This window comes from Aquila chrysaetos, chromosome 1 (genome assembly GCF_900496995.4).
Source record: "Aquila chrysaetos chrysaetos chromosome 1, bAquChr1.4, whole genome shotgun sequence".
Classification (NCBI taxonomy): domain Eukaryota; kingdom Metazoa; phylum Chordata; class Aves; order Accipitriformes; family Accipitridae; genus Aquila; species Aquila chrysaetos.
In genome coordinates this window covers 56,346,085-56,372,419 of record NC_044004.1, presented here as the reverse complement: position 1 = coordinate 56,372,419, position 26,335 = coordinate 56,346,085, and the positions used below count along the sequence as shown (strand labels likewise).

Sequence of the window (26,335 nt, the reverse complement as noted above, 5' to 3'; positions counted from 1 at the left end):
ATTTCTGGGAAAAAGGCTACTTCTTGCATGAATTCACAGGAAAACAAGCTATACTTGAATTTAAATTCTGAATTTAGCAGTCATGTCTCCTTTTTTATGAAGTCTGTTAATCTTCCTAGTCATTTTCTTGTAGAACACATTCATTTGCTTGGAGAATGCATACAGTTGCAAGATTTTTAACAACTCCCACACTGGCATATAAAACTGCTACAAAATGCTCTTATCATTCTGTGCCCACCACTATTAACCTCAGGATTCCTACTTTTCCTTCTTTTCTAGGCTAGCTGCATTATTTTCCAGGAGCATTATCTGCTTTTGTCTCCACAGAAAGACAGACATGGCATGTGTCATACAGACAAATTCCTTCTCCTCTTCAGAAATAATGCTCTAATCTGCATTACCCTCCAATAGATAACGGCCTAGGTCAAGTTTCCTGTGTTCAGAATCCATCAAGTCCCTCTTCGTGATCTGAACATCAAAAGCCTGGCTGCCTCAATATTCCTCCAAGTGTGGAAAACAGACAAAAATATAGCTGTTCTTGTAGCAGATCACTGTGGCTTGCTATCACTGACAATGCCAGGCGAAGCTACAATCGAACCTCTGCTCCAGTTATTTCTTCTTTTCTTCTTTTTGTACGCTCATAAGCAACGCAAGCAGTATTGGATAGGGTAACCTGCAATTTCAAAAGGGCAGACTCGCTGCCCTTTTTCCAGACCTAGAAGCTGTTTCAGGGGTACCGTCCAAGGGTATCATCATTTACACGTATTGTGAACCCCACCGAGGGCAATAAGTGGAGTTACAACAGGGAAGAGAGAGGTCAAAAAATGAGAGACTCTTCTGATGTAAAGGTATGAAACATTTCTCTATGTGGAATAAGAACATGTAAGGCTGAACAACAGCTCTATCATGTTCCAAGTCCATCAGTCAGCACTCTACTAGGTCAGAGAAAATTAAAACTAGACTAAAATAGCTTTACACCTTCTTAACATATCCATGTGATACATAATCAATACAAAAGCATCTTATACAAGTACCATAATTTTATTAGCATACATGATTTAGGTAGCACTAAACAAAAATCTCACATGCATGATAACCCCACCTATTCATACAACAAAATTTCCTGACTTCTTCTCCCTTTATTTCTCTCTAACCCTAGAAAACACCCTCCTATTATTTCTGTGTAGAAAATAAAACCTGACAGCCCCAATGGCATTCATCCTTTTCTTAGTGTTGCGCTTCTCCGATTAATAGTAAAAAGAACATAATTTTGACTGAGGTAAGAAGTGACAAAGAAGAAATGACAGTGAAAGCACCCAAACTACAATGTGTTTATAGAGGGCTTGGAACTATGGAACAAAGTCATAACAAAATGCATTAGCTGTGAATAAACTGATAAACTGAATAGATAAAAAAAAATAAATCAAATAAATGGTTTCCAATGAAAATAGCAACCACGTCTAACAAAAAACAATAATCAGAGTTAACCTTCATAACTTTGTATTCAACTGAGGGTTTGATTCTTTATCTGCTGTGTTTCCCAGGACAGAATGACCTACTCAGCCCAAAGGACATAAGCTCATGTCATGGGCAACTTGTAGCCCTGTCACTTGCCAAAACTGTAAAAAATTGGGTAGATGCCCCCAAATCCATCTCTACTACATTAGCAACTTGGGATAAAGTATCAGAAATTTTGGTGTGGGGAAGACAAAACAAACAAAATGATCAGATTACCTATGTAAATTCTACCTATGCAACATATGTAACTTCTATGAAGCAGAACTGGTTGGTTTCTCAGAAATCATTAATAAAATAAGTATTAGATTTCTGCACTGATTTCTTCTCCTCCTCCTCCTGTTGATCTCTGCTTAGCCCATAGATCAGAGTCATCTCTACGTCCTGCCTTCTGCTCAACACTGTCCTATGCTTCGCAAATAATGTTAGGACTCTCACCTAAATACTGCTTTGCTTCCATTTCATTCTTTTACTTACTCCAGTCCTTTTTTGTATAAAAAGGTTAGGAAAAGAAGCTTTTCCTGAAGAAGGACCGAAGAACTTCTCTGAAGGACATTTTCTCCTTTCCAAAGGCCTAGTGGCATCCAGTGAACCTATGATGCTTCAGGGGCCTAATACTCCATTTGCTGAGTATTCTCAAAGCCTGATTATGCTACAAGAGCTGGAGTGCAAAGCACAGTGCAAGACTAAGCCCAGATGGGGGCAGGTTTAAAGACGCCTGACATATTCACAATCTTTTTTACCAGCTTCCTGTCCATGGAGATAAAGTAATAGTAAAAAGACAGAACAGAACTGACAAAGATAAAATGAGTATATTCAATAGCCAGTCTTAGGAAAAATCTTAGCTTTTTCACACAGATATAACCGGGATCTCAACAAAATATCATGTTACACAGAATTATATTTATAAAAGGCCTCTGCCAGAATGTAAAGCTTCCCTAGGAATAAAATTTAGGCCTCTTCCATCTCAGACTAATCAAGCTTACTTAGCAATAGTACCTAACCATCATGTGCAGCCTGAATGAGGGAAAGAGGATTCACCATCACAAAAAGATCGATTTTGTGTTCCTGCAAACACTACTCAAAAGCTGCACATCACTATCACGATTTTGAGTACTGCTGATACTGTTTTTTGGGTAGAATAAGTTCCTTACTTATGATGTTAAAATATCTACAATTTCAGTGTTAATGGGAAAAGCCTGTAATGAAAGTGCACCTCACCCCTAATCAGCACCACATCAAAAAATGTGATTATAATTAGAAACAGATCAAAACCACAAATGGAATCTGACTTTTTGTTAGGTCAGGCATCTTACACCCACATGGCTCTGGCCTGTTTCAGAGATTAGCTGTGATGGGAGTAACAGAAAGCCAGATCTAGACTTGGAAGCTTGCAAATACCAGGAAAGCTGAGATTCTGTAGGTCCATTTCTTATAAATAAATGGCTTCACAAGCACTGCTCTGACATTCGCTCCTCTTGGTAGCTACAGACAGCTAAGATGGGGAATAACACATGTGAAGTCTGTGACTCAAAATTTTTCTCTATCCCTCTTCTGTATTCAGATGTAGAATATGAGCTTAATGGGTCAAGGGCAATGATTTTTGGGGGATTTCTGAACTTAGATCTCTAGTCCTTTTTGCAGATCATTCAAGGTGATGGGAACGGAGGGTGTCTAATCTGTATAATATGTGTATTTACCAAATAAACTTCAAACTTTAAATCTTGAAAAAAGTTAGCAAACTCTGAGCATGCAATGCTTAAAACGTGGGAGCTGGGACAAAAATTTAGTATACAGTTTGGTAATTAACTGTTGATTTAGAAGATGACAAATTCTGGCAGATTTTTGTAATGTGAGATAATTCTACTTGTTATTCATAATATCACATTTTAATGCATGATGTTTTGTGTGTCTGAGCTCTAGGAAAGATCACCATGTACTTTTACATACAAGCTACATTGATATGTGAATATTACATCTAAACTAACACTTGAAGGATGTAATCAAGAACATCTTTAAAATTACAAGATGTTTCGCTAAAAACATAGAACTGCAAATGTTATGAGCCAAAGACTAGAATAACTTTTTAAACTGCACTATTGACACTGATTTAGAGGTAGGGATGTTCATATACATTTCCTCTCAATGCTGAGACCAAAAATTGAAGAATTCAGTAACCATGGAAGCATTTACTCCCCAAATCACCCAGGAACAAATCTTAACCACATTCCTATCCTATATACCAGCATGTTATGAGCTTGGTGTAGTACCAATAGAATCAATAACAGTTATAAGACCATTATAATAATTTGTGTACCAATCTAACACAAAACTTTCTCCAATCAGAAAAATCTGCAAATTAATCTAGAGCTATTATCTAAACAAACTAGCAGTATTCAATTAACATTTCACTGCTAACTGAATTATAATGAACACAATAAAATTTCCCAACTATTAAGTATTAGAAATGGAAATAGCTGTAACTAGAGAAATCCAAAAGAAAGGTCAAATTACAATTCTGAATATCAAAAATGACTCACAAACTTATTGAGGCTATGATGAATTCAAGTCTCAAACTATCAGGGAAAATGTTTGAAACAAGCAGCATGAAGCTAGGGTTCTTGGCAATTAAAATTCTTACAATCAATTTATTAACCAAACAAACTAGTAGCATTCAAATACTCCACATGACTTCTTGTAAATGTGGGTAGATTTCCAAGTCTTCTAAAATATGTCAACATCACTGCTGTCAGGTAGCAACAACTCATTTCTTTCCTCTGGATGGATTAGATCCTGCAGTTCTGATGCCCCAGCTTTTTATGGTAATCTCCTGTTAGTCCGCAAAATAGTCCACTGTTTTTTGTGAAAACATTGAAATCTGCAATCACTGAGACCACTCTAAATACAGTCCTGCATAAAGAGCTGCTAGATCACAAACTCATGTTGAGTTCTGACTGTTCTCTGTTGCTGTAGCCCTTCACATTTACAACTGTCCTCTGCTACCAAGAGCACAACCTTTTTGGTTACAGAAGATGACAATCCATGATTCATTTGCATTATTCTGCCAATTTACAGGATTTAATACAGATCCAAGTATAATTCTACAGCCTGTTAGCATATAGCTACTTTTTAATACCATTTTTCACTAGCCTTTTAAGAATAAAAATAATGAATAGCAGCACTCAAATTTTTAAACCTGTATCTAACTGCAAAGCCTTTTGCTCTTGTGCACGTAAATATGGTCAATTTTCATGTTATTAGGTGAAGTATAGTGTTATCCAGCAAAATTAAGATTTGATATACCCAATCACTAGTTTATCTACATTTGCTGTGAGAGCTATTGAAACATCTTTTGAAGCTCTCTTAAGGAAATGAGAATAAAAATATAGAATACATGATTCCCCCTGCCCCCGGCAATATAAACAAATCTGTGTCTACCTTTCTCTAGGGACCCAGTTCTTCACAAACTATCAACAATGAATTCTTTCACTTGACCTGGCCTATATAAGTGACATATATAAGTTTTAGCCATGTCTCCAACCATATGGTTTATTCAATGCAAGTATAAAATATGTCTCCCCTGCCATAGATTTTTCTGTTCATTTGTATTCTTTTGTATCCTCTATAATGTATTGACCCAAAACAGTATAAAAGTTTCCAGTCTTATCCTGTTAAAAAAGAGAAGAAATCCCACCTATATAGCAGAAAAACTTATTACAGTAATGATTGGGAATATGCAAACTTTGTTGCTGTACTATTGTCATCATTACTATCCACAAACCCTCCATAGCCCTTTTTGCAGTAGATCACAAAGTTCACTTTCTCCAAATCCAATATATATTTTTAAATTTTTCCTTTATAACCAGACTGCCATGTATGGTGTTCAGACCATGATCCATAGCTAGCCTTCCCCTGAGTCCTCATGGACTTCTTAGGCAACAGCAATAAAGCCGTTTATGATCCATTTCATTTAACACAAGCTTTTCAAAAGGATATTAATCTTTTAAAATTCTTGGAATCCTGCTAAATCCTTCTCATTTGCTGGGTATAATGGCATTTATTTTTGCTAGTGGCCATGTTACATAAGCCACAAGCACCAAATTTTGACTATATGCATATGAGAACATGGTGCCACGCTGTATAATTTAGTTTGACGCTCACAGTCACAGTACCTCAGAACTCCAGACACTTTAGTGATCATTTTTAGCTTCTCCATCTCTATTTAGATCAGCGTACCTTGTCCAATGTATATTTTCACCCCCGGTCATCTTCAGTTGCTGGTGGAAAAATCCAGATTAGAAATAACTCCCTAAGAACAAATTCTCTATGCCAAGTAAGTGCAAATCCCTGTACCATCTTCTGTTCCAAATCTCTTTACTTTTTTCACCTCTACTGTGGTAGGTAGTTAAAACTTCAGCTCTTATGAAGGTGTGGTTTTGTTCATTTATGCCCTGGGTATATTATTCTGCTCTGTGGAAAGGATGTTTTTGTTCAACAGTAGCCCACCAGCTCTGCATTTTTCAAAGGTTGCTTAAAGCCTCTGTTCATGCACTTCTACCATCTGCTCTTTTTGCTGGCATCTACTACTTGCAGATATAGAGCGAATCACTGCTAAAACCCTACCCAGTTGTTTACCACCTTCCTGGAGATTTTCAACTCCAGTAAGTCTTTTAACTACTCCTCCTAGTTAAGTGCTGCCTGAACAATGTGCTGCATTTTGCTCCTGGCACTGTGCATTATTTGTTCTTCAGCAATGATTCACAGCCAAGGGTCTGACAGAAGCCTGTTTCACTGAGTGCCCAAGCTCTAACTTAGCACATTGTATTTCATGAGGCACAACACAACGCAGTCCCAATGTACTGTATATCCACACTTGCTCCTTGGTCATTTTATTTACTAAAAAACTAGTAAGAAATATCATCTTTCTCTTTGCATTACATGGGTGCATTTAATATGCACAAAAGAAAAAGAAATTAAAAATAAAGAACTATTCTTTAATTAACAATCTGAAAAAAAAGGAGGTGAACAGTTCTCACTAATGATCTCAATCGTGACTGCTTTCAAAATTCTGAAATTATCTATTTTGGATATTCCAGAAGGAGGCTTTTTTTCTTGTTCTGTACGTGCATGATTATCTCAGGCTTGTACCTAGGTCTGTCTTGTTTAACTTTTCTGAACAGAGGAAGAAAGAAATCTGTAAAAATCACTAGCTTTTACAGTCATAACTTCACTGATTATGTTGTCAATGATGACAGATGTCCCTAGGACAAACTGGCCAGAACTGACTGCAGATCTATGCACCAGTACTAGAATTTGTCACCTTTAACCTCTTTTCCTTGCAACACAAGACTTTAATTAATTTGGAAAGCACCTTGGAGTCATATAAAGTCTCCATGGAAACTTTTGTTCAATCCTTTGACCCATTTACGTAAGACAGTACATGCTATCAACTGGCAGCATTTTTTAAAAATCTATCTCATTAAAAAAGATCTTTGAAGGTTTGATTAAGTGATCCAATTAGGAATCACACTTATTATATTACTTCCCTGCCTGGTACAGATACTGATTTCTGTGTTTTCCTAGGTAGCCTGAAGGGAACTTGCTAGTGTCTTCCATATGGCAGGAGACTTTCCTGCCTACTTTCATTCCTGTGGCTCTCAGAAAGTGGTATTTATTAAGAGCAGATGAACTCAGCTGGAAATCAGAAGGCCACAGGTGGCCAACTGCAGGTCTTAAGCAGTTCTCTAATATTTCAAGGATGGTTCCCAGGTCACCCTAAGACTATAGAGGAGCAGCAAAATAACCTGAAATCTCAGGGGCAAGTAAAATCAAGCCAATGTGGCTCATAAGATTGGCATCATCAGAGAGTGCCAAGATCCAGTTATATGCCTCACACTAACAGTAAGAGCTGTAGAGAACCATTAGCAACTTCTGCCTGAGAACAACTCCCAAACCTCTGATATACGTACACTGCTGCTGCCAGCCACATGAAGGTTCTGGCATGGAGCTCATGGGGTTGAGGAAGGCTGCTCCTGTCTGTTACAGACACAGCATACAATTTCAATTATAGTGATTGTGATGGTTATTAAACATGTATTGTAAAGCAATCTATTAACATGTTGGCTTTCTTCATGAAGTGAACATATGTATGTCAATCACTGCACGTTCTTCTGAGTTTAGGAACTCAGAAACCATTTTTAAGTTTGCATCAAACATAAGAAAAGGAAATTATTATTGCTAGACATCCTATAGTCCTGGCAATGAAATACTGAATCATTTATTGTAAAACAATATATGGGGGTGGGAAGAATAGAAGGCAAAATAAAGAGTGTGCCTTCTGTGCCGAGTCCTCAGACAGAATTATAAATTGAGACTGTGTATGGCTATGTTAAACAGAACTAACACTATGCAGGGCAGAAATGGATTTTCTTAAGCAGTTTCCATATAATGGGCTTGGTAGCTTTGAGAAATGCCTTTCCCTAATGGTCATTCTATTGATGTAGAGCCTAAAGACAATTTTTCTAATTAAGCAATAAATTACAGCTGTAGGAAAGTCTATAAGTCACTATTAGATCTGTGCAGAGCTCTGAACCTTCAGATTACTAAGGACACAGCAAGCCTCTTACCTAACTTTACTCATTAATTCTTGCTTCTCCACCTAGTTTTTCTCAGGGCTTTGAGATCAAAAAGATCCCTTCAGACCTCACAATGTCACTCAGAAGGTAAGTGGTTTTGGCTTACAGATTATATTTACCACAACAACTTTAACAGCTCCTTTCCCCTCCTAATTTTCCTTCATTTTCCCACATGAAGCTGAAAACCCCTTATTACAGTTTTGCTCTGTGGGGTTTTTTGTTTCTGTTTTTTCCCTTCTGAGGGACTGGAGAAAGGTGGTGTTGATATGCTATCTTTCTTTATGCTCAACAACATGTAAGATATGACAGATGTTTGATTCCTTCCAGATCACTGGGAGGCAGTGAAAGGGCATACTCCAAATAGTCTCACTGAGAGCATATACTTCATCAAGGTAAACCTGCTTTTTCACAGTTATACATATACCTTCAAACTGCTCCAACTGACAGAGGCAAGACCCAAAACTTGCTTCTAGACTTTCCATTGGAATGCCCCAGCAATCCTTCCTTCTGTAGTAAACCTGGAGCTAGCAGATGATTTTAGATCATTTCACCTTTTCCTTTGCATTTTAAGGGCTTCTGAGATGTCTGTATTTGAGGAAGAAGAAATAAAAAGGCAACCTTCTCACCTAATAATATTATTGGAAAGTTATTGGAACAGTCAGTGCAGGAAAATTGATGGAAAGGTGCAAGGAACAACTGTTTTAATGGACAACTATGGGATAGCTTCTCCCTGGGAAAATTTCTTCTTTAACCTCATGCAACTGGTCAGCAACTTGGATAGAGGATTCATGCCCTCATGATGAAAACAACACACTACATAGTGACTAAAAGTTCTCAACATCCACAAAAATTTCGAGTCTGTTGAACCCTTCCTATGCTTCTAGCTTCAGCAGTATCTTAACTAGCTGAATAGAGAAATTACATCTTATACAGAACAGTATTTCATGTCAAATTTGTTTGTTCACTTACCATGAGAGAGGTTAAGCAGAAGCAGCTCATTTACTTTGAAAACAGTAATTATTCTACATATCTTTACCATGTACCTTCTAACACCTCCTCAGGCTAGTGTAGAGTCTTTATTTACCTGAACATATTAATTTTCACACTTCTTTAAAGATGAAGAGGCCAGATTTGACACAGGCATGCCATTGATTTCTACAACATAACATGGTCACTTTTATTTTCTCTCACTTCTGTGAAGTATTGTATTTGCATTTTTCATTAACATAAACAGCTTAGCCAAATGTTTTTCATATGTTCAAACAAATTCAGAGCCTAATAATGCAGATGAATGATACGGATGATTCTTTCAGCCTAAATACTACTTCTGAAAAACCAGACACTCCCCGTCCCACCTTCCCCAAAAGTCTCTCAGCTAAGTATCTTTGCTGAGGTTGCCTTGTCAACAAAACAGTTAGAAGGACCTCTGGAAATCCCTTGGGTTTACAATCCTAAATACATTTAGGAACAGAGGTATCATCATCCCAGAACCCTTTTCATTTTCCCTGCTTGTAATTCACAAGCATTTTGCCTGAAATTCCATTAGTATTCAAGTTTCCCTTAAAAATTGTAAAAGCTTTTTGAAACAGTGAATTGCAAATAACTGACTGTGTCACTGCTATAGTTACAGAACATCAAAAGATGAGACAAATTACCGGACAATTCTTTGGAAAAACCATCCTAGTTCATTTTAAATTATACACAAATTTCAATAGGCATCTCATACAGAAGTAAGGTTTCCAAATCTACAGTTCCATTTATCATTCTTTTGCAAGACTGTTGTACTCAATTTCATAGTTATGACAGAAGATTTAATCACAGTTAAGGTGCAAGGTTCTAGCCTGAATAAAAGTCTACATAGAAACTTTAAAAACGTGTTTAATGACTGTGATTTTTAAAAAATGAGAAATCTAGCCTTTTCTTCTTAAAGCCAAACTTTTCCATGCTCAGTCTGTACCTTATCTCTTCACTAAAACATAAATTGTATGACTTCAAAAGGCAGTATATGCCAGCAAGTTATCATCACAGGGAGCATGTCCCTCCGAGAACATGTGAAAAAGAGGGAAACCTTGTCAGCCAGTAAAAATAAAAATAATAAACTCCCCAAACCAAATCTTAAACATAGGACACCAAGCACTAATAATGGGAAGCCTCTCCATAAGCAATTTTGGAAATGAAAGAGAACCCAGTGAACAAACACCTGATGGAAATCATAGGATAACATTTGCATATCAGCTGGCAGTAGCTCACAGGACTTAGCTCCAATTCCTCAAGAAGTTTAAGAATTTGATTTGTGAATATCCAGTCACTAAAAAAAGTATCAAGGAATACATTCACTTATTCATTTCAGTTAACTAACTTCCAGTGTACCAAAGGATGCACGTAACCAACATTTCTGAATGTTAAAATATTGTGGCAAGAATAAAATCCCAGCAGGCTTCACCAAGGAATCACTAGTGGATTAGCACCAAATTCAGAACCCAGACTAATCCTCTTCTCTTTCACATACTCTTCCAGCTATTTGAAGGTAATGAGCTATGAGCCACTGCAATATTACATTCACTTTTAAAGGAATTAAACAATATTGATAGCAATCAGATTCACTTAATTTAAGATTTTTTAATATATATCCACTTCATCTTTCTACATGTGGTCCTTCCCCAGCAGAGAATTAATAGCTCAGGAAGATATTGCAACCAGATTTAAAAAGATAATAGTTTCATGTTGAGGAGCTCTGCCATATCATATAGCCTTTTATAGAGACACAAAGCTAAACATACGTGTAAGAATAATACTTCTGTGTTCAGAAAAGCTGATTCCTGATGAGCTTCTAAAACTCCCTAGCAAACCAAGAGAATCCTTGTTGAAGGGATTCCTGCCGTCTAAAGATTTATTGTCATTTGGCGATAGTAGCCACAAAGCCAAGTAAGATTCTTTTTGCATAAAACAACTGAGGAAAAAAGTACCCTCAATTTGCACAATACACTGTTTTTGTAGATTCTTTTCTATTTCATCAAGTTGAAGATACTTGAAGAAATTCTGTATTCTGGTTCAACCATTCACTTCAAAATAAGACAGAGATGAGAGGGGAGAGGTATACAATGATAAATTACTTGCCAACCTACATCCCTGCCCATCCTTTAAGTTTGCTAAGATTTATAAAAAAATAGTTTGGTATTTCAAAACCAAAAACTTCTCCCCTACTCCCCCTCTCTCCCCAACTTATCTAAAATATATGTCTTCCATAAAACAGGCTCTGAATGAAAATTATGACCACCTGTATGATTATGTTTCTCTCTGCTACTGAGGGAACTGCTAACAGCAGAGAACTCAGTAACTACAGATCTAGACTTTGCAGGGTGTACCTCAACAGAGTTAGAACGGAATTGATGTAACTCTTGCTTGTGGAAAAAAACAAGCTTCTTGTGAAAGGCCTATCCAGCGCGCTGTCTCAATCTATGCAATTCTAAAGGAACTTCACCAATATGTACAGAATTAAATACCTATTATATTTTCAATAGCTGCCTAAGGGACGCCTGAAGCAGGCAGACAGAAAATTGTACTAAACAAGAAATCCAGAGTTTTGCTGGTGGCAGAGGAAAAAGATTCTTCCATCAGTCCACTGTTCTGCCATGGATTGTCACAGGCCTGGCCACAGATCTTGGGCAGGTTAAAAAAGCTCAACCAACCTGCATTTTCTGCTGTAGATTTCAGGCAACCAATTCTGAAATATTAGAAGGTATTTTAAAAATAAAAATGAATTTGTGCTGTCTTGACTGTGTGGTGGCAACATGAAATGACTGTTTCAATTTTTATATTTAGATAACATTTATGTCACCCCTACGAATCTGCTTTTAAGGCCAAAGCCAACAATCAGAAGTCATTTGCATTAAACAACCAATAAAACACTTTCTCAGTTGTATTTTTCTTAGAAACTGTGACATATACTACAAGTGGTACACAGTAATCTTCCTGACTACGACACATTCAGCAGCACAGTTCTTGGTAAAAGAAGAGAGAAATTAGCAACCCAAAGTGCTGGAACAAAGAATTACGCCCATACCAAAGCATAAATGCCTAAAACTGGCTATCAGTGCAACCTCCAATTTTAAATAGTTAGGCCACAAATTGAACATACTCCCCTCATTAGTCACTTACTGCTTAGAAATTTCTCTCATCTATTTTTTTTAAAGTCCTCCTTTGTGTGCTGGATAAGAACTTCATTTAAGCGATTTCTTTATTTTCTGGAGGAGGAACTTAGGCTTGGAAGACCACAGCTGGTGACAAGAACAACAAGCTAGTGACAAAGGAGCTTTCAGGGACAGAGCATGTGCAAAAGACAAACATCAGAAATAGGGCCCCGATACCACAGCGAACTACTGCAGCTTAACAAGGTACTACCTATCACTGGTACTGTAACAACTGACTGCAGATATGTTTCAAGTCTGTGGCTAATGGAAAGCAAAAGTACTTTGGCCTTTCTTACTGGCATTTGAGCCATCAGCTGGATCAACCAAACTCAAAAGGCTCATCGTTTCCTCTGTTCAGATACTCCGAGACAAGGATTCCTGCCAGTATTCCTACTGAACGCCGCTTACTAGTTTTAAGTTCACACACTTGTTTCAAGCAATTCAACTTAAAAGCAATTATGGAGAATATTCAAGTACTTGGCTCTATAGAGGAATAAAATCACAAGACAAAGTAACAATTCAGGATGTTATCACAGAATGTTAAGCCATCTTCCTCTGTCATGCTGTAGAAGAGGGAATTACTTCATCTAAACTATCATGAAACATGTAGAAACTGGAAATGAATGTCCATTTAGGCAGCTTTGTGCTAAAATGCAAGAAAAATACAATTTGCTTAATAAACTGCTGACATTTGAAAGTGAGTTTTATCATAATCCCCATTAAAGACTCTTAGGGACAGCTCCATCAAATTAGTACCTTTAACACAAAGGGGTCAAGTCTTGCAGTGTTCCCTCAGCACAAAGGAGACATTTTCAAGGAGTGTTTGAAATGCAGGATTTCTCACAGAGAAGGTAGACACTACCACTTGTGGAAGCACACATTTATGCAGGTTCTTAAAGGGTGTGATGTTTTAGCATTTAATGACCCTGCATATAACACTGGTACTAAAAGGGGAAAATATCTTCCCCCCCATTCATACAGCTGTATCAACAGAAGCATGCCACATGTTACATGATCCTTCCCTTGTGCTTTGTTTTGACACAAATCAGGAGATCAGCTCCCAGCATGCCCACCAGGCACTCCAGATCTGCCTTCTGTGGCTGTAACACTCCCCACATCAACACTGTCAGTGTCCAGTTCCAGAAAAGAGGTTTTCCCTTCAAACAAGGACAAGGAACTTGTACCATACAGAAGACCCAGCATGCAAGTTAGCCAGCTCCTACAGCCCGCTTTTGCCAACAGAGCCCCGAGCACCTTTCCAGTAAGTCTGCTGGACATGGGAGCTGAAGGGCCTTACCAGCAACGCTGCATCACCAAAAAGCCCTGAGCACAGATCTCCTCACCAGCCACCAAAGAGGGCTGCACAGCAAGGCCCTGGGCTTGAAGGTAGAAATAGTAGCTGTGGTGTTGCCACTTCTTCTTTTGCTTCTCTCTCTCTATCCACCTCAGGGAATTCTTACTTCCCTAAGGATTCTCCAGCACAAAGGCAAATGAAAGACACTGTTCAGGATTTTGGACAAATACACTCATTTTTCTGGAACCTGATTGCTCTTTAAGATAGAAGTGATGAATTACTGTGTATATTTTGCAGCTATTCCTTAAAGGAGTGGCAAAACACAGGTAACAATTTTAAAACACTGAGAGGTATGCCAAGTACAAAAGTACTTCTATTGTAATAATGAGCAATTTCAATACTCCAGCTGTAACGGGAAGTTCCTGGAATGTGGTTAAACTAAATTCTGCTTGGCTTAGAGCCATGCAAATATTTCTTTTCCACATTCCCATCAATTACAGAAGTACAGTGTTTTTGTTCTTAAGTGCACTATTACAGGGGACACAAATAAGCCATTTTTCTTCCAGTGGTTGGAACTAACATTTCTAAAATACCATATTACACATTTGACAGACTTGAAGCATGCTCCAATTTTTACTTGTGTTGCAGTAGTAAGTTTGAATCAACTGAAAGTGGGTAGTACAACTGCATGTCCTAATCAGACTACACATGCTTACAGTGGTAGTAGAGCTGTTGTTACTTCAGTGCTAGTGGAAGTATTCACGCTTGGGAAAGCAGTCATCATGAGCAGAGAACAACTATTGTTAACTGTTTACATGCAAACAATAGCAGATATGTACCATAAAAGAACCATTTTAATGAAAAATTACTTTGTATAGTCAGAGTTACCATTATAAATCCATGTTTTAGATTGATAATTTTATACTAAGACTTTATTAGGACAATCAATAATCCTACTAAAAAAGAAAAGCTAATCAGAGGCACGCACATACTTTGCACGCTTTTTAGAGTGAAATGTATCACCCTCACAAACACTGCCTTCCGTCACTGAAAGTCTACCAAAATGTAAAGCGCAACATACTCTCTCAATGCATATCAATTGTAACCTGCCTGTATCATGTGTGCTTATGTCTCCTCTTACAGAGGCCCCAAACTATAGCATGAGGTTGAATATGAGTGCGTTTCCAAGGATAAAAGAAAATTACCCATTTTCTGAAGCCTCCAGTCCCATGTGGGGTGCACAACAAAGACACATCTGAAGCGCAAGGGGGTAAGTTTCTACAACGCTAGTGTAAAAAATAAATGTCCTATGGAATTAACCATTATCATTAAACATGATAAATTAACCATGGAACCTATGTTTCCATGCTCAACTCTCTGACTCATATGACCATCTTAGAAAAGAAATCTAGGTATCTCACTAATAGTTAAATATCACCTTATTCACATTCTGCCTAGTCTTATCAATCCATTAAACATAGCGTGTACTGGGGGTACCTGACCATACAAAGATGGCAGCTAGCCAGACCCACAGGTAGGGATGTTGGGGAACACAGTTCCATTCTCTTCAAGGCAAACTGGTGAACTCCAAGAGCTGAGGGGCCTGACCTTATACATCAGATTGTTACTGGCAGGAGCTCTCTGACCAGTGCAAGGATGACTGAGAGACAGCTATGGCAATTAGAAATTGTCAACTGTGAAATTACTAACATCTTGATTCAGGAAGACAGCCTGGTTCTGTGGACAGCTTTATGCTGGATGGTAAGGAGGATCACATTTTCTTCAGTTAAATTTGATCTTAACTATAGTATCAAAAACTGAGATAAAAGCATCACCTCTGTAGTACAACACCCCTTTGCACTCCATCAATAGAAAAAGCTCTGCAGTGCTTTTGAGATCTGATCAGATTCATTGTCCAGTAAATGCAAGAAAATATTCTGTCACTTCAGAAAAGACACCAGATCACATCCTCAATTAGGTATGAGCTTTCTTTAATAGTTATGAGAAAAGGAGAAATACCTGCTTAGCAGATATTCTCCCACCCTCAGTGTTTTCAGAGCCTGTGTCAATAGCTGTTCAACAACGACAAAAAGTTCAATAGCATATTCTCATTCAGCATCTTGACCACTGCCAAAATGCCTTACTTTTAGGCTCCAGGGGCTGCAATTTTCTTCCCCTTGAACTCGCTGAAAAAAAAATATCCGCTCATAAAACACTACTAAAGCCATCTTCATGGTTCAACACTATCATAATAAACTTGTCTTCAGTTTTCCCAATGCCTCTCCTTCACCTTTACATTAGATGCCAACTGTATCAAAGAAAAATCTTGACCAATCCCTATGCCCTTGCTCTAGAATTTTAATAACTAACCTCAGTTAGCCAGTGTTTCCAATCCTTATGGTATCTCTTTCTACATTAAACTACCCTTAAGTTTCTTGCATTTTCCTCCTTAGTCATGCAAAACATTCTCTGTTACATAATCTACACAGCTATTATCTTCTATTTCTTCAAATGCCATCTTTGGTCTTATGTCTATCCATGATTACATCAAGATGATTGGTTAACAGAAAAGTGAAACTTCTGGCTTTCTCATTCCATGTATTTTCTCCTCTTACATGTCTGTTACCATTTGTCTGTGAACATGGAGTTCAACACCAAAAACCAACCAAACAAACAAAAAATCGCACCATCAGCAAAGCTGTGTCAGGTCTTCACAACATGGGCTTACTTATGCCAATGTTCACATCCTGTCTTTCTTTCGATCTATGATTTACCTGATTTGTTCTCTAGGCTTTAAAACCTTTGAGGCAAGAATTATCATATCTGCTCCTACTATAGTTAGCACAATAAAGACTTAAAATAGGTTAAAGGTCTGAAATGTTACTGCAGTACATTGCTTTTTTACACTACCAATTCTGTTATTTATCGGCAATAGTTTGCATGCTAGAACTACGCATAGGCCTTTATTCTATTATCTTTCATGTGGAAAGGCAACTATTGCCCAAACCCCCTCCTGCATACCCAGCTGAAGAAAGATTTACTCCATTGTGATGGGTTGACCCTGGCTGATTGCCAGGTGCCCACCAAAGCCGTTCTATCACTCCCCCTCCTCAGCTGGACAGGGGAGAGAAAATATAACAAAGAGCTTGTGGGTCGAGATAAGGACAGGAGAGAGATCACTCATCACTTACCGTCACGGGCAAAACAGACTCAACTTGGGGAAAATTAACTCACTTTATTACAAATCAACAAGAGTAGGGTAATGAGAAAGAAAACCAAACCTCAGAACACCTTCCCTCCACCCCTCCCTTCTTCCCAGGCACAACTTCACTCCCGGCTTCTCTACCAACCCCCCCAGCAGCACAGGGGGACGGGGAATGGGGTTTACGGTCAGTTCATCACACGTTGTTTTCTGCCGCTTCATCCTCCTCAGGGGGAGGACTCATCACACTCTTCCCTGCTCCAGCATGGGGTCCCACCCACGGGAGACAGTCCTCCAGGAACTTCTCCAACGTGGGCCCTTCCCACGGGCTGCAGCTCTTCACGAACTGCTCCAGCATGGGTCCTTTCCACTGTGTGCAGTCCTTCAGGAGCACACTGCTCCAGCGTGGGTCTCCCACGGGGTCACAAGTCCTGCCAGAAAACCTGCTCTGTGGGCTCCTCTCTCCACAGATCCGCAGGTCCTGCCAGGAGCCTGCTCCAGCGCAGGGTTCCCACGGGGTCACAGCCTCCTTCGGGAACCCACCTGCTCCGGCGTGGGGTCCTCCATGGGCTACAGGTGGATATCTGCTCCACCGTGGACCTCCATGGACTGCAGGGGGACAGCCTGCCTCACCATGGTCTTCACCACGGGCTGCAGGGGAATCTCTGCTCCAGCGCCTGGAGCATCTCCTCCCCCTCCTTCTGCACTGACCTTGGTGTCCGCAGGGTTGTTTCTCTTACATGTTCTCACTCCTCTCTCCGGGTGCCGAATCCTGCCTGTCCCAACTTTTTTTTCCTTCTTAAAAATGTTATCACAGAGGCGTTACCACTATCACTGATTGGCTCGGCCTTGGCCGGCGGCGGGTCCGTCTTGGAGCCGGCTGGTATTGGCTCTCTCTCTCGAACGCAGGGGAAGCTTCCAGCAACTTCTTACAGAAGCCACCCCTGTAACCCCCCCCCGCTACCAAAACCTTGCCACACAAAACCAATACATCCATCTAACAAAGGGTGGTAAAATTTAGCCTTCGTTCACAGTGGAGTGGACAGTCAAGGCAGGGCAACCACTCTTTGTTGAATGCTGAAGAGTGGCAATACTAAGAAAGTTCAGAGTCACCTTTAAAGTGACTTTTAAAGAAGTCTTTATCTCCTACTCTAGATGGTTGGTCTAGACTACTTACAATATAACCATTGTTTGGGCACTGAAAACACCAATCTAGCTAGGCCACATGAGGTACTTCTGATTCACTGTTCTCCTTCCATTACATGCCTAAAATTCAAGCACCCCAAACCCTCTGATCTCCATTACAACAGTGCACAAAGAAAGTGGCTATACCCCATTTTGGCTCCTCTTTCTGAGAAAGGAGGACTGTAATAATATTTTCAGACAGAACTATAACATATTAGGCTTGAAGTGATACTATGTGATCTCAGTAGTATAACACCATAGTCCCCTGGTTATAGATGACATATGAAAAAGCATATGGACTTACTGACAATTCTTTGATTAATTTTCTTAGTTCCCTGTGCCCATGCTTCTCAGCAATACTGGCTGGATCATCTCCGTATTTGTTGGCTATTTTGCAAGCCTGCGTGGCCTCAGGACAATTGAGTAGAAATGTTGCAAGGTTCTTTAATCCAAATCTGGCTGCACAGTGAAGGAGAGTAGGAAATTCTTCCAAATGGCTATCTGTATATGGAAACAAAGTTTTCATAAAGAACAGTTTTGCTTTTATAGAACACTTTCCACCTTCTTTTACAAAAGCCCTTTGAATATTAGTGCTATGGAATCACAGTTATCAAACTGCCAATACAGAATTGGCATCCAAAGAACAATTCCTCTAACAGTTTTACAATTCACATACATATTTTAATGAAGGAGCCCTTTAGCTTAACTGAGAAATCTCATTTTTTTCTGACAGAGGGATTTTAAAGCACTTTCGTGCTATTGAGAAATAAGTTTTCTTGCAAGGGGAAGAAAATTCTACAGCCAAGACATGCTTTTGCTTAGGTGTATATTATTTAATGCTTTAGGAATATTTTTAATTTGTGACATTTTTATAGGTTTATGGTGCTATGTTTTCATATTAAAAGATATTTCTGAAAATTCACATGACTACCAGAGACTTGCAAGAATTTGCTTATCCCTGTAATGAAAAATCAGAGAATTTAAAGATTAATGTATCTGAAACAGCATGATATTAATTTCTATCACAGACTTTATTTTTCACCTTGGAGGACTGGGACAAAGCTAAACTGAAGTCAGTTGATCATTTCAGCATAGTCCTGTATTCTCACTCTATGAGTGGCCACAAGTTACATACAACAACAAAACAAACAAACAAAGAGATCAAGTATAAACAATACTTCCCTCTGCCTTCATACTCTACTTTCTAATCACTTGTGGTTTGTTGTGTAGTGATTTGCCTATGTATCAGCATGCAGTGTATCTCTTTTCCAAGTACGCATCCAGCCTGCCCCAGGCACCATCAACTTTCTGCACCCTCAGGGTCTTTTGGCAGTGTCTTTACTACCCACTACTTGAAGAAGTGCTTCCTCTAGTTTGTTCTGAACCTGGCTCCTGCTTGGTTCAATTGATAGTACCTAATTCATCTTATTCTCCATCCCTGTCTGCCCACTCTGCACTTCTAGTGATTTACTCAATCCCAGAATTTCTTTCTTGAAGAGCTCCAGTCTACTTAATCGTGCCTTCTAAAGAATAAACTCCATCACCCCCACTGCTCTTTTTTGAACCTTTTCCAGCTTTCATGCAACTATTTTGAGATGACAGAAGAGCTGCACATGATACTCAACTTGTGGGTGAGCCATGTAATCTATGTGTTGTCATAATTATATCCTGTTTTGTTCTCTATTCCTTTTCTAATAATTCCTAGTATTTCATTTGCTTTTTCATCTGCTGCCTAGCAACAAGTTGATGTTATCATGGAACTGTGTGGTCTTACTCCTCAGTGCTAACAGCCTGCTCAAAGCCTCTCATTTTGTATGGCAACATAGGACTGCTTTTTCTACTTGCATCACTTTGTTTTTACCTACAATGAATATCATCTGACATTTTACTGCTTAATTACTAAATCTCATGAGGCTTTTCTCCCATTTTTTTCCCCCAATTAGACCTCCTCCTTACTACCCTGAATACTTTGTATCACTAGCATAAGTTTTTTCCAACTGTCTGCCTCCTGGTTTTGGCCAGTTACTCATCCATGCCCAATCAATTACTGACTTGATCAGGTTTGCTGACTCTTACAAAAAACTACAAGAAATCTATAGAGCAAGACTTCACATTACAGCAAATTTATTTTATTACAATTGCTATTAATTTGTCTGGTAGAGACACCACAGTAACCTGCTTCTAGTTCTCAAGGTCCCCAGAGAAACTGGGTTTTGGCATCACAGTTACACCTTCTAGTACTACAGAACTGAAAAATTGCACACTACTGTCCAGAAATCCAGCTATTTTACTTTTAAATTTCCTCAGAGGTCTTAATGAATACCAGTTAGTCCTGGTAATTTCTTTGTGCTCAACCTGCCCATTTTTGCTATAACTTCATGATTGCTTCAATTCCAGACTGTCTCTTTCCACGTGTCTCCCAGCCAGGACTACAGCTTGGGAATCTGCATGGTTTCTTCTAGCTTTCTTGAATTCTCTTTTATATCCCAGTCATCAGTTGTCCTACAGGCATGTTAATATGGGACAGAGTAAAACCCTACTCCACCATTAGATATAAGGATTCAAGGAACAAGAACAGTTCTTGGAATAGGCATAGCTAAGTACTGATTGACCAGACAAATTGTTAGGACAACTGATTGCATTTTGGACAAAGAATATTCCACCACCATCCCACTCCAATATTGTTTTGACACAAGGTATTTGAATGGGCTACATTTTAGTTGAAAGTCACATTAACAACCCTAATTTGATTTTTAAACAAATTGAGTGTTGCCTGACTTTCATTTCCACCAGGCAGCCAAAAATCCAACCAAGAAACTATAAATACACAGCACCTGTGTAAATCAAGTCACTTATTTTAGAAGCCTTGGCAGGCTGAGCTTCTGTCAACAAGGGTATGTGTTTTAGCTTAAATTCCTTTGTAATCGCAGTGTGCTTTAAAATCCTTAGAGTTACAATAGGCATTCTTAAAACTGTATAGCAGCTAGGGTTTTTGAGAGAAGTAGGTCCTGCACAACTTCTTTACTCCATATTGCTCAACTTCTTAAATGAAGTTCCACAAACTGGATTTCATTCTGTAATTAGAAGAACTGTTACCCCAGACTATAGCCATTTGACTTCTTATTTTTGTCCGTACTTTGCTAACTGCAAAAAAAATCTGCAAACTGCAAAAAACCAATCCCCCCACAGACTGAGGCAAATATATACCAACTTAAGGAGCTGTCACATGAGCAGTAAAAACATGTGCAAGTAATTTTAAGGCTGGGATGACAGCATCAAAGCTAAGTGTACTTTTACACATTACACAGGATTCTCTTAAACATAAAAAAAAGAGTCCAAGTCCAAGCTAATATTTCAAAAAACATCCACAAATCATCATCAAATTGCTTTTCTTAATGCTTCTATCTTTTGCCTTTTTTTTTTTTTTTTTTTTTTTTGAGATGACCAGCAATGAAATAGGTGTTGGGCAGTTATTTTAAAGAGCAAATTACATGAACCTAAGCAATAGTCTGCATCCTGTTAGCACACTCTAGAAGGTCAAATATAGTCCGTAAAAAGAGCCTAACAACATATTAATAACGTGCTCTAAAAGAATTTCCACTCATGCTAATGAAACCTGAAACAACTGGTTACAAATCTGAAAGGGGAATCAAGTCTGTATTACCAATGGACTGGATGCTATGATTTCTTCACCAATATAAAGAGAAAAAGAGTCATTGATACTCATAAGCTTGGTCTAGGCTTATATCTGAGTTTTCAAAGTAACAGAAAACAGAGGTGTCCCCAAACCAGCTCCAAAATCCCTTCAGCTCCTTTGCAGTTGAGCTGTTTTTTCTGGTCACCACTCAACTCCTCCCTAGCTAGGTTTGATATTCAAGCAGGACTGCTACACTTACATACTTTAAACGTTAGAGGAGACTACATCATTAACAAATGAAATACCTCAGCCAGCCATGGAGGATGGTAAAAATCAATAAATCAATTTCCTAAAACAAACTTTTTTTTATATTATTCCTTGCAGTAAGCACAAAAAAAGGCTGTCTTCAGGTATGAAAACTTTAGCAGCAGCACTGGTAGTGAGATCTTTTACATAATACTCAAAAAAGACATAAGTGAAACAAATGTTTTTAACACCACATCAACAATATTAAAGCACTTTCACTAAGAACAGGACATAAAAATAGTCTCATTTGTTTCTTATTTTGAGAACGAGTATTCAAATAAATCTGACCTGTACACCTTCATGACTATTTGGGCTACATGAGCTTTGTTATAAAAATCATACAACCTCAAAATGTTGCTTCTAGTTATGTGAAGAAGCCATCGAGCATAGTGCTATTGCTACATACCAACCTATCAGTCAGCAACTTTGTGCAACAATGCAACAAAATTCCATACATATATGCAGATACAAGCAGGACTATTTTTATTTAATAGCAGAGGGATTTTCTTTTTGTACAAGATCCAATGAGATCTTAGAATGAAAGGCAATTTCCAGAAAGGTTAATTTTAAACAAGCATCAATGCTAGCACTACTGTTACTTCTCTGAACAAAGAAGCTACAAGGATTATATTATTTTTCTTGGGACTGTGTTAAATCTCAAGACTGAACTTAATTATTGAAGTGTTAATTCCAGGATACAAATCTTGCTGGAGACATAAATCTACTGACAGTCATTATAAATAATTTTATCTTTTTTATCTTTTCATGGCATCCACTTCAAAAACAAGCATAAAAGAGAAAGTTCTGTTCACAGAGTAATTCAAATGACATTCACAGTATGAACTTCCACTCCATGCTTAAAACTGGTGCAACAGACAAGAGCGCTATTAAAAGACCCCAAGTCCAGAGAGGACAAGTAACATAAATTGCATTGGGATTACAAAATTATTGTAACGTATCTCCTAATTTCATTTGACAGCTCTCTCTGCAACATCTATTGTTACAGATAAATTTAAGTACTATGGTAAAAACCACTTCTATAATAAATATGGCTTTATTATCTATAAATAAATGAATAACTGACCCTTGAATTTAAAGTCTTGTAGTAGTACAAAAAATGATGGCATAATGGCAATTTTCACAGGAATTGAATGCTCTCGGTGAAAAAAAAAATCATCACATTTATACCATTATTGGTATACTGTTATTACAAGTAAAACAGAGTAAAATTGGCTGCCTGAAATATTTTGTATTGCTAAACACATAGTTTGCGCTCTCTATGACCGGATTTATTTAGCCATGAAATTAAACACAGTTCCTTTTTAGTAACATAACTGTATGAATGCACTCTTCTTCCCAGCAAAGATTTAGCAAAATACAGTATTGACAAAACACTGGATTTTTGCCAGGCCATGCAACACAATATATAGTAGTGGACATGATCATAAAACACAATATACAGCCACATTGAAAAGTTTCAAGTCCTTCCGTTCAGACATTACTGAACTTCTTGGTGCTTCTACTCTGCTCAAAATAATCAGAACCCAAAGACCCATTCTCTTGCGCAAAGAAATCTGAACTACACAGGCCTCATACAGTAGGGTGGTTACACGGACGCTTTCTAGAAAAAACGTACATCAGATGAGCACACACGTGGCTTCTACACATGCATTAAGTGAGAAGAGCTGTCTGAAAATAGCTGGCTCCTGTCACATAATTCCTACCACCCTAAGCTGGTGATCTCAGCTAACAAAACACACCATTGTGCTCTCCTCAGCCAGGTGTCCCTACTCCCAAACGAGCAACCAAAAACTCTTGTGTTGACAAGAAATACAGGCTTCTAACTCAAGAGACCACCTGGGGAGACTCTTCCTTTAAGGAATCCAAACACTGCTGAACCACATCATACTCTTCCCAGTACCTTACTTTGGACTTCAGCTGCTTTCTTTTGGCCACGATAATATTCCATCTCCAGCCTAGGCTGGGCACTAATAAGGTTGGGATTAGAAGCAGAGAAAGCTCTGTTCAGACTTCCTTTCCTTTCCCCTCGAGGAATTAATGCTAGGCATGAGAGTGATCCAGTTGCTGCTGCAGTTAGAGATTCAGCAACAAACAACATAGGAGGATAAAGCTTACAGCCACGACTGCTGTTTCTGCATTCCAGTCAGCCATGAACACTTTCAGACATCAAACTGTACCAGCTACTCCCACAGACGGTTCATACATACCATGTAGTGTGGAGGGAGGGAGTCACACAAACACCAGAAACTTGTGGGGAAAGCAGGTATGTGGTTTTGTCTATTGGTCCTGGGCTTTGAAATTCCATTTCATTTAATTATCACAACACTTTTGGACCATTACAGTGTCTTCAGGTTCAAGAAGGACAGATGTGCACTGTTTTTCCTTTAGTTATGTGGATCACCAGCTGCGATTAGGAACCCCTGACTTGTCACCTTGCCCCTCCATGCACTAAATGCCTCATAACTACATCTTTTCCAGGTATTGATATATGGTGGTATGTTGATAACAGAAAATAAGCAAGCCCTCAATCTGCATGCACTAACCTCATGTCATCTTCAGTCACTACAGCATCACCAGCCTTACTCTCAGAAAGGGAAGACGTCCACATCTTGTTTCAGTGTCGTGCAGGATCGGTTGCCCATTAGAGCAGATGCATGCAAAGGCTTTATTGAGTGGCTCTAAGGGACGGATTTAATTTCTTCTGTCCATGAAACAGAAGCCTGGTACCATCAAGTTGTGACACAAGGCAAAAAGTTATCGTGAGGACCATGAGATGACCATACTGAGCTCCACCAATTTAAGACAGCTTTTAACACTCTGATTTGCAAAGCCGCTTCAGGCAACACAACTGGCAACCCCCTGCACTTACACAAAGTAGGATGCAATCTTCAAGGGCCAAACATTCCAAATCTTGCTGATAGAAAACTCTGAACTACTGCACTACTTGAGGCCACCCTGGTACAATCACTCTCTTGGCAAATGCTATACCAAGAGCTCAAATGGCTGCTGTTCCTTCAGCAACCTCAGTAACATTTCAATGCCCATTTCTGTATGCAGCTGTGGTACCAGTAGTTGTTCTCTACTCTGTATAAGCTAATGGCTTTGCCACCCATGCAGTGAGGGGAAGAAGATGTTGTTCGACTTGACCTCTCAGAAATTCCTCCCCTAAATACGTACTTAATTAATTAGAAAATATAGGAAGGTTAATGACCTCAAAAGAGACGATTGAAGCCTACTGGTCTTTCTTTTTGCCCTCATTCTGAAAAGTGGCACCACTAGCTGTTTAAATCCCTCCCAAGTCACCTGATAAAGGTGAATAAAAGTTATCTCTTTCCTCCAGGTTCTACAGCAAAAGTTAATGACAACTAAGGGTACCATTGTCAAAATAACCAAGTAAGAATAACCCACTGCAAGATCTATGTGTGTTTGGTTTTTTTTTTTAAAAAAAACCTGTTCACTTAATTGCCAATTCACAAAATTCAGTGAGCTCTTAACACAAATTAGATATTCTACTGTCAAGAAATTTCCACCATACTGTGTTTAACTGCTTTAACTGAAGTTTTGTATTATATACAGTAGCAAGAGACTGTAATTATTTGAAAGCACAATTGCTTCAGGCAGAAAATACCATTCTTGAACTTGGAAGTTTGTCACACTGAATTGGGGAAAATTGCTGGAACTTTTATCAGCTGTGAAACTGGAACAACTGATACATTTCAGCTAAATATATACAACTGAACAAAAGTAGTAGTTATTAGGGTAACTAGAAGTGAACAGCTTTTACTCAGTAGCAGTCCTTTAATGAAGAATTTTAACAGAAAAAAGCTGCTGCTGTTTGACACCTACACTAAGAACTAGTTAGCTGGTGATCATAAGTGGGAAGGAAATATTAGAGAGAAAGTGCCCAAGTGACATATTTTTAAGGGCATTAAGATGGCTTCTTCAACTTTCAACTAACTTTGAGGCCAATGCTTGCTTTTAATTAAAGCTTTAGTTGACATACACAAGGTTAAGAGGGAATTGCTGTTTTGTATGCTTTGTCCTGCCACAATACCTTCTCTACTCTCCTCTGCAGAGCATTCTGGAACACCTCGGCTATAAAACAGAGCATAAAATCTAATATTACTGTATTGTAGCACTGTCTTAGCCTGCAGGAATTTTCATAAAACTGCAGTAAGCAAACAGAACAGCCTACAGTGATATTTCTCTAGATCTTGTAAGACATCCTTCTTTTGTTTCCCAAATTATTGATACATGACATTACTTTTTTTTTAGCAATTTAAATAGACACTTAAAAATGACTTCTACAGTGTCAATATCAATTAAACCAAAGAAATACTTAAAGCCCCA

The 26,335-nt window shown here is 38.5% G+C and overlaps 1 protein-coding gene across 2 annotated transcripts in view; it reads right to left on the bottom strand.

Moving 5' to 3' along the window:
- The window catches only part of BANK1 (B cell scaffold protein with ankyrin repeats 1), a 163,365-nt gene that overhangs the window by 71,010 nt on the left and 66,020 nt on the right, over positions 1 to 26,335 (bottom strand). For both annotated transcript variants that reach the window (XM_030020527.2, XM_041125592.1), the window contains exon 8: positions 18,326 to 18,522. In XM_030020527.2, the coding sequence (XP_029876387.2) occupies positions 18,326 to 18,522 (197 nt within the window). The remainder of the gene's footprint in view (positions 1 to 18,325; positions 18,523 to 26,335) is intronic.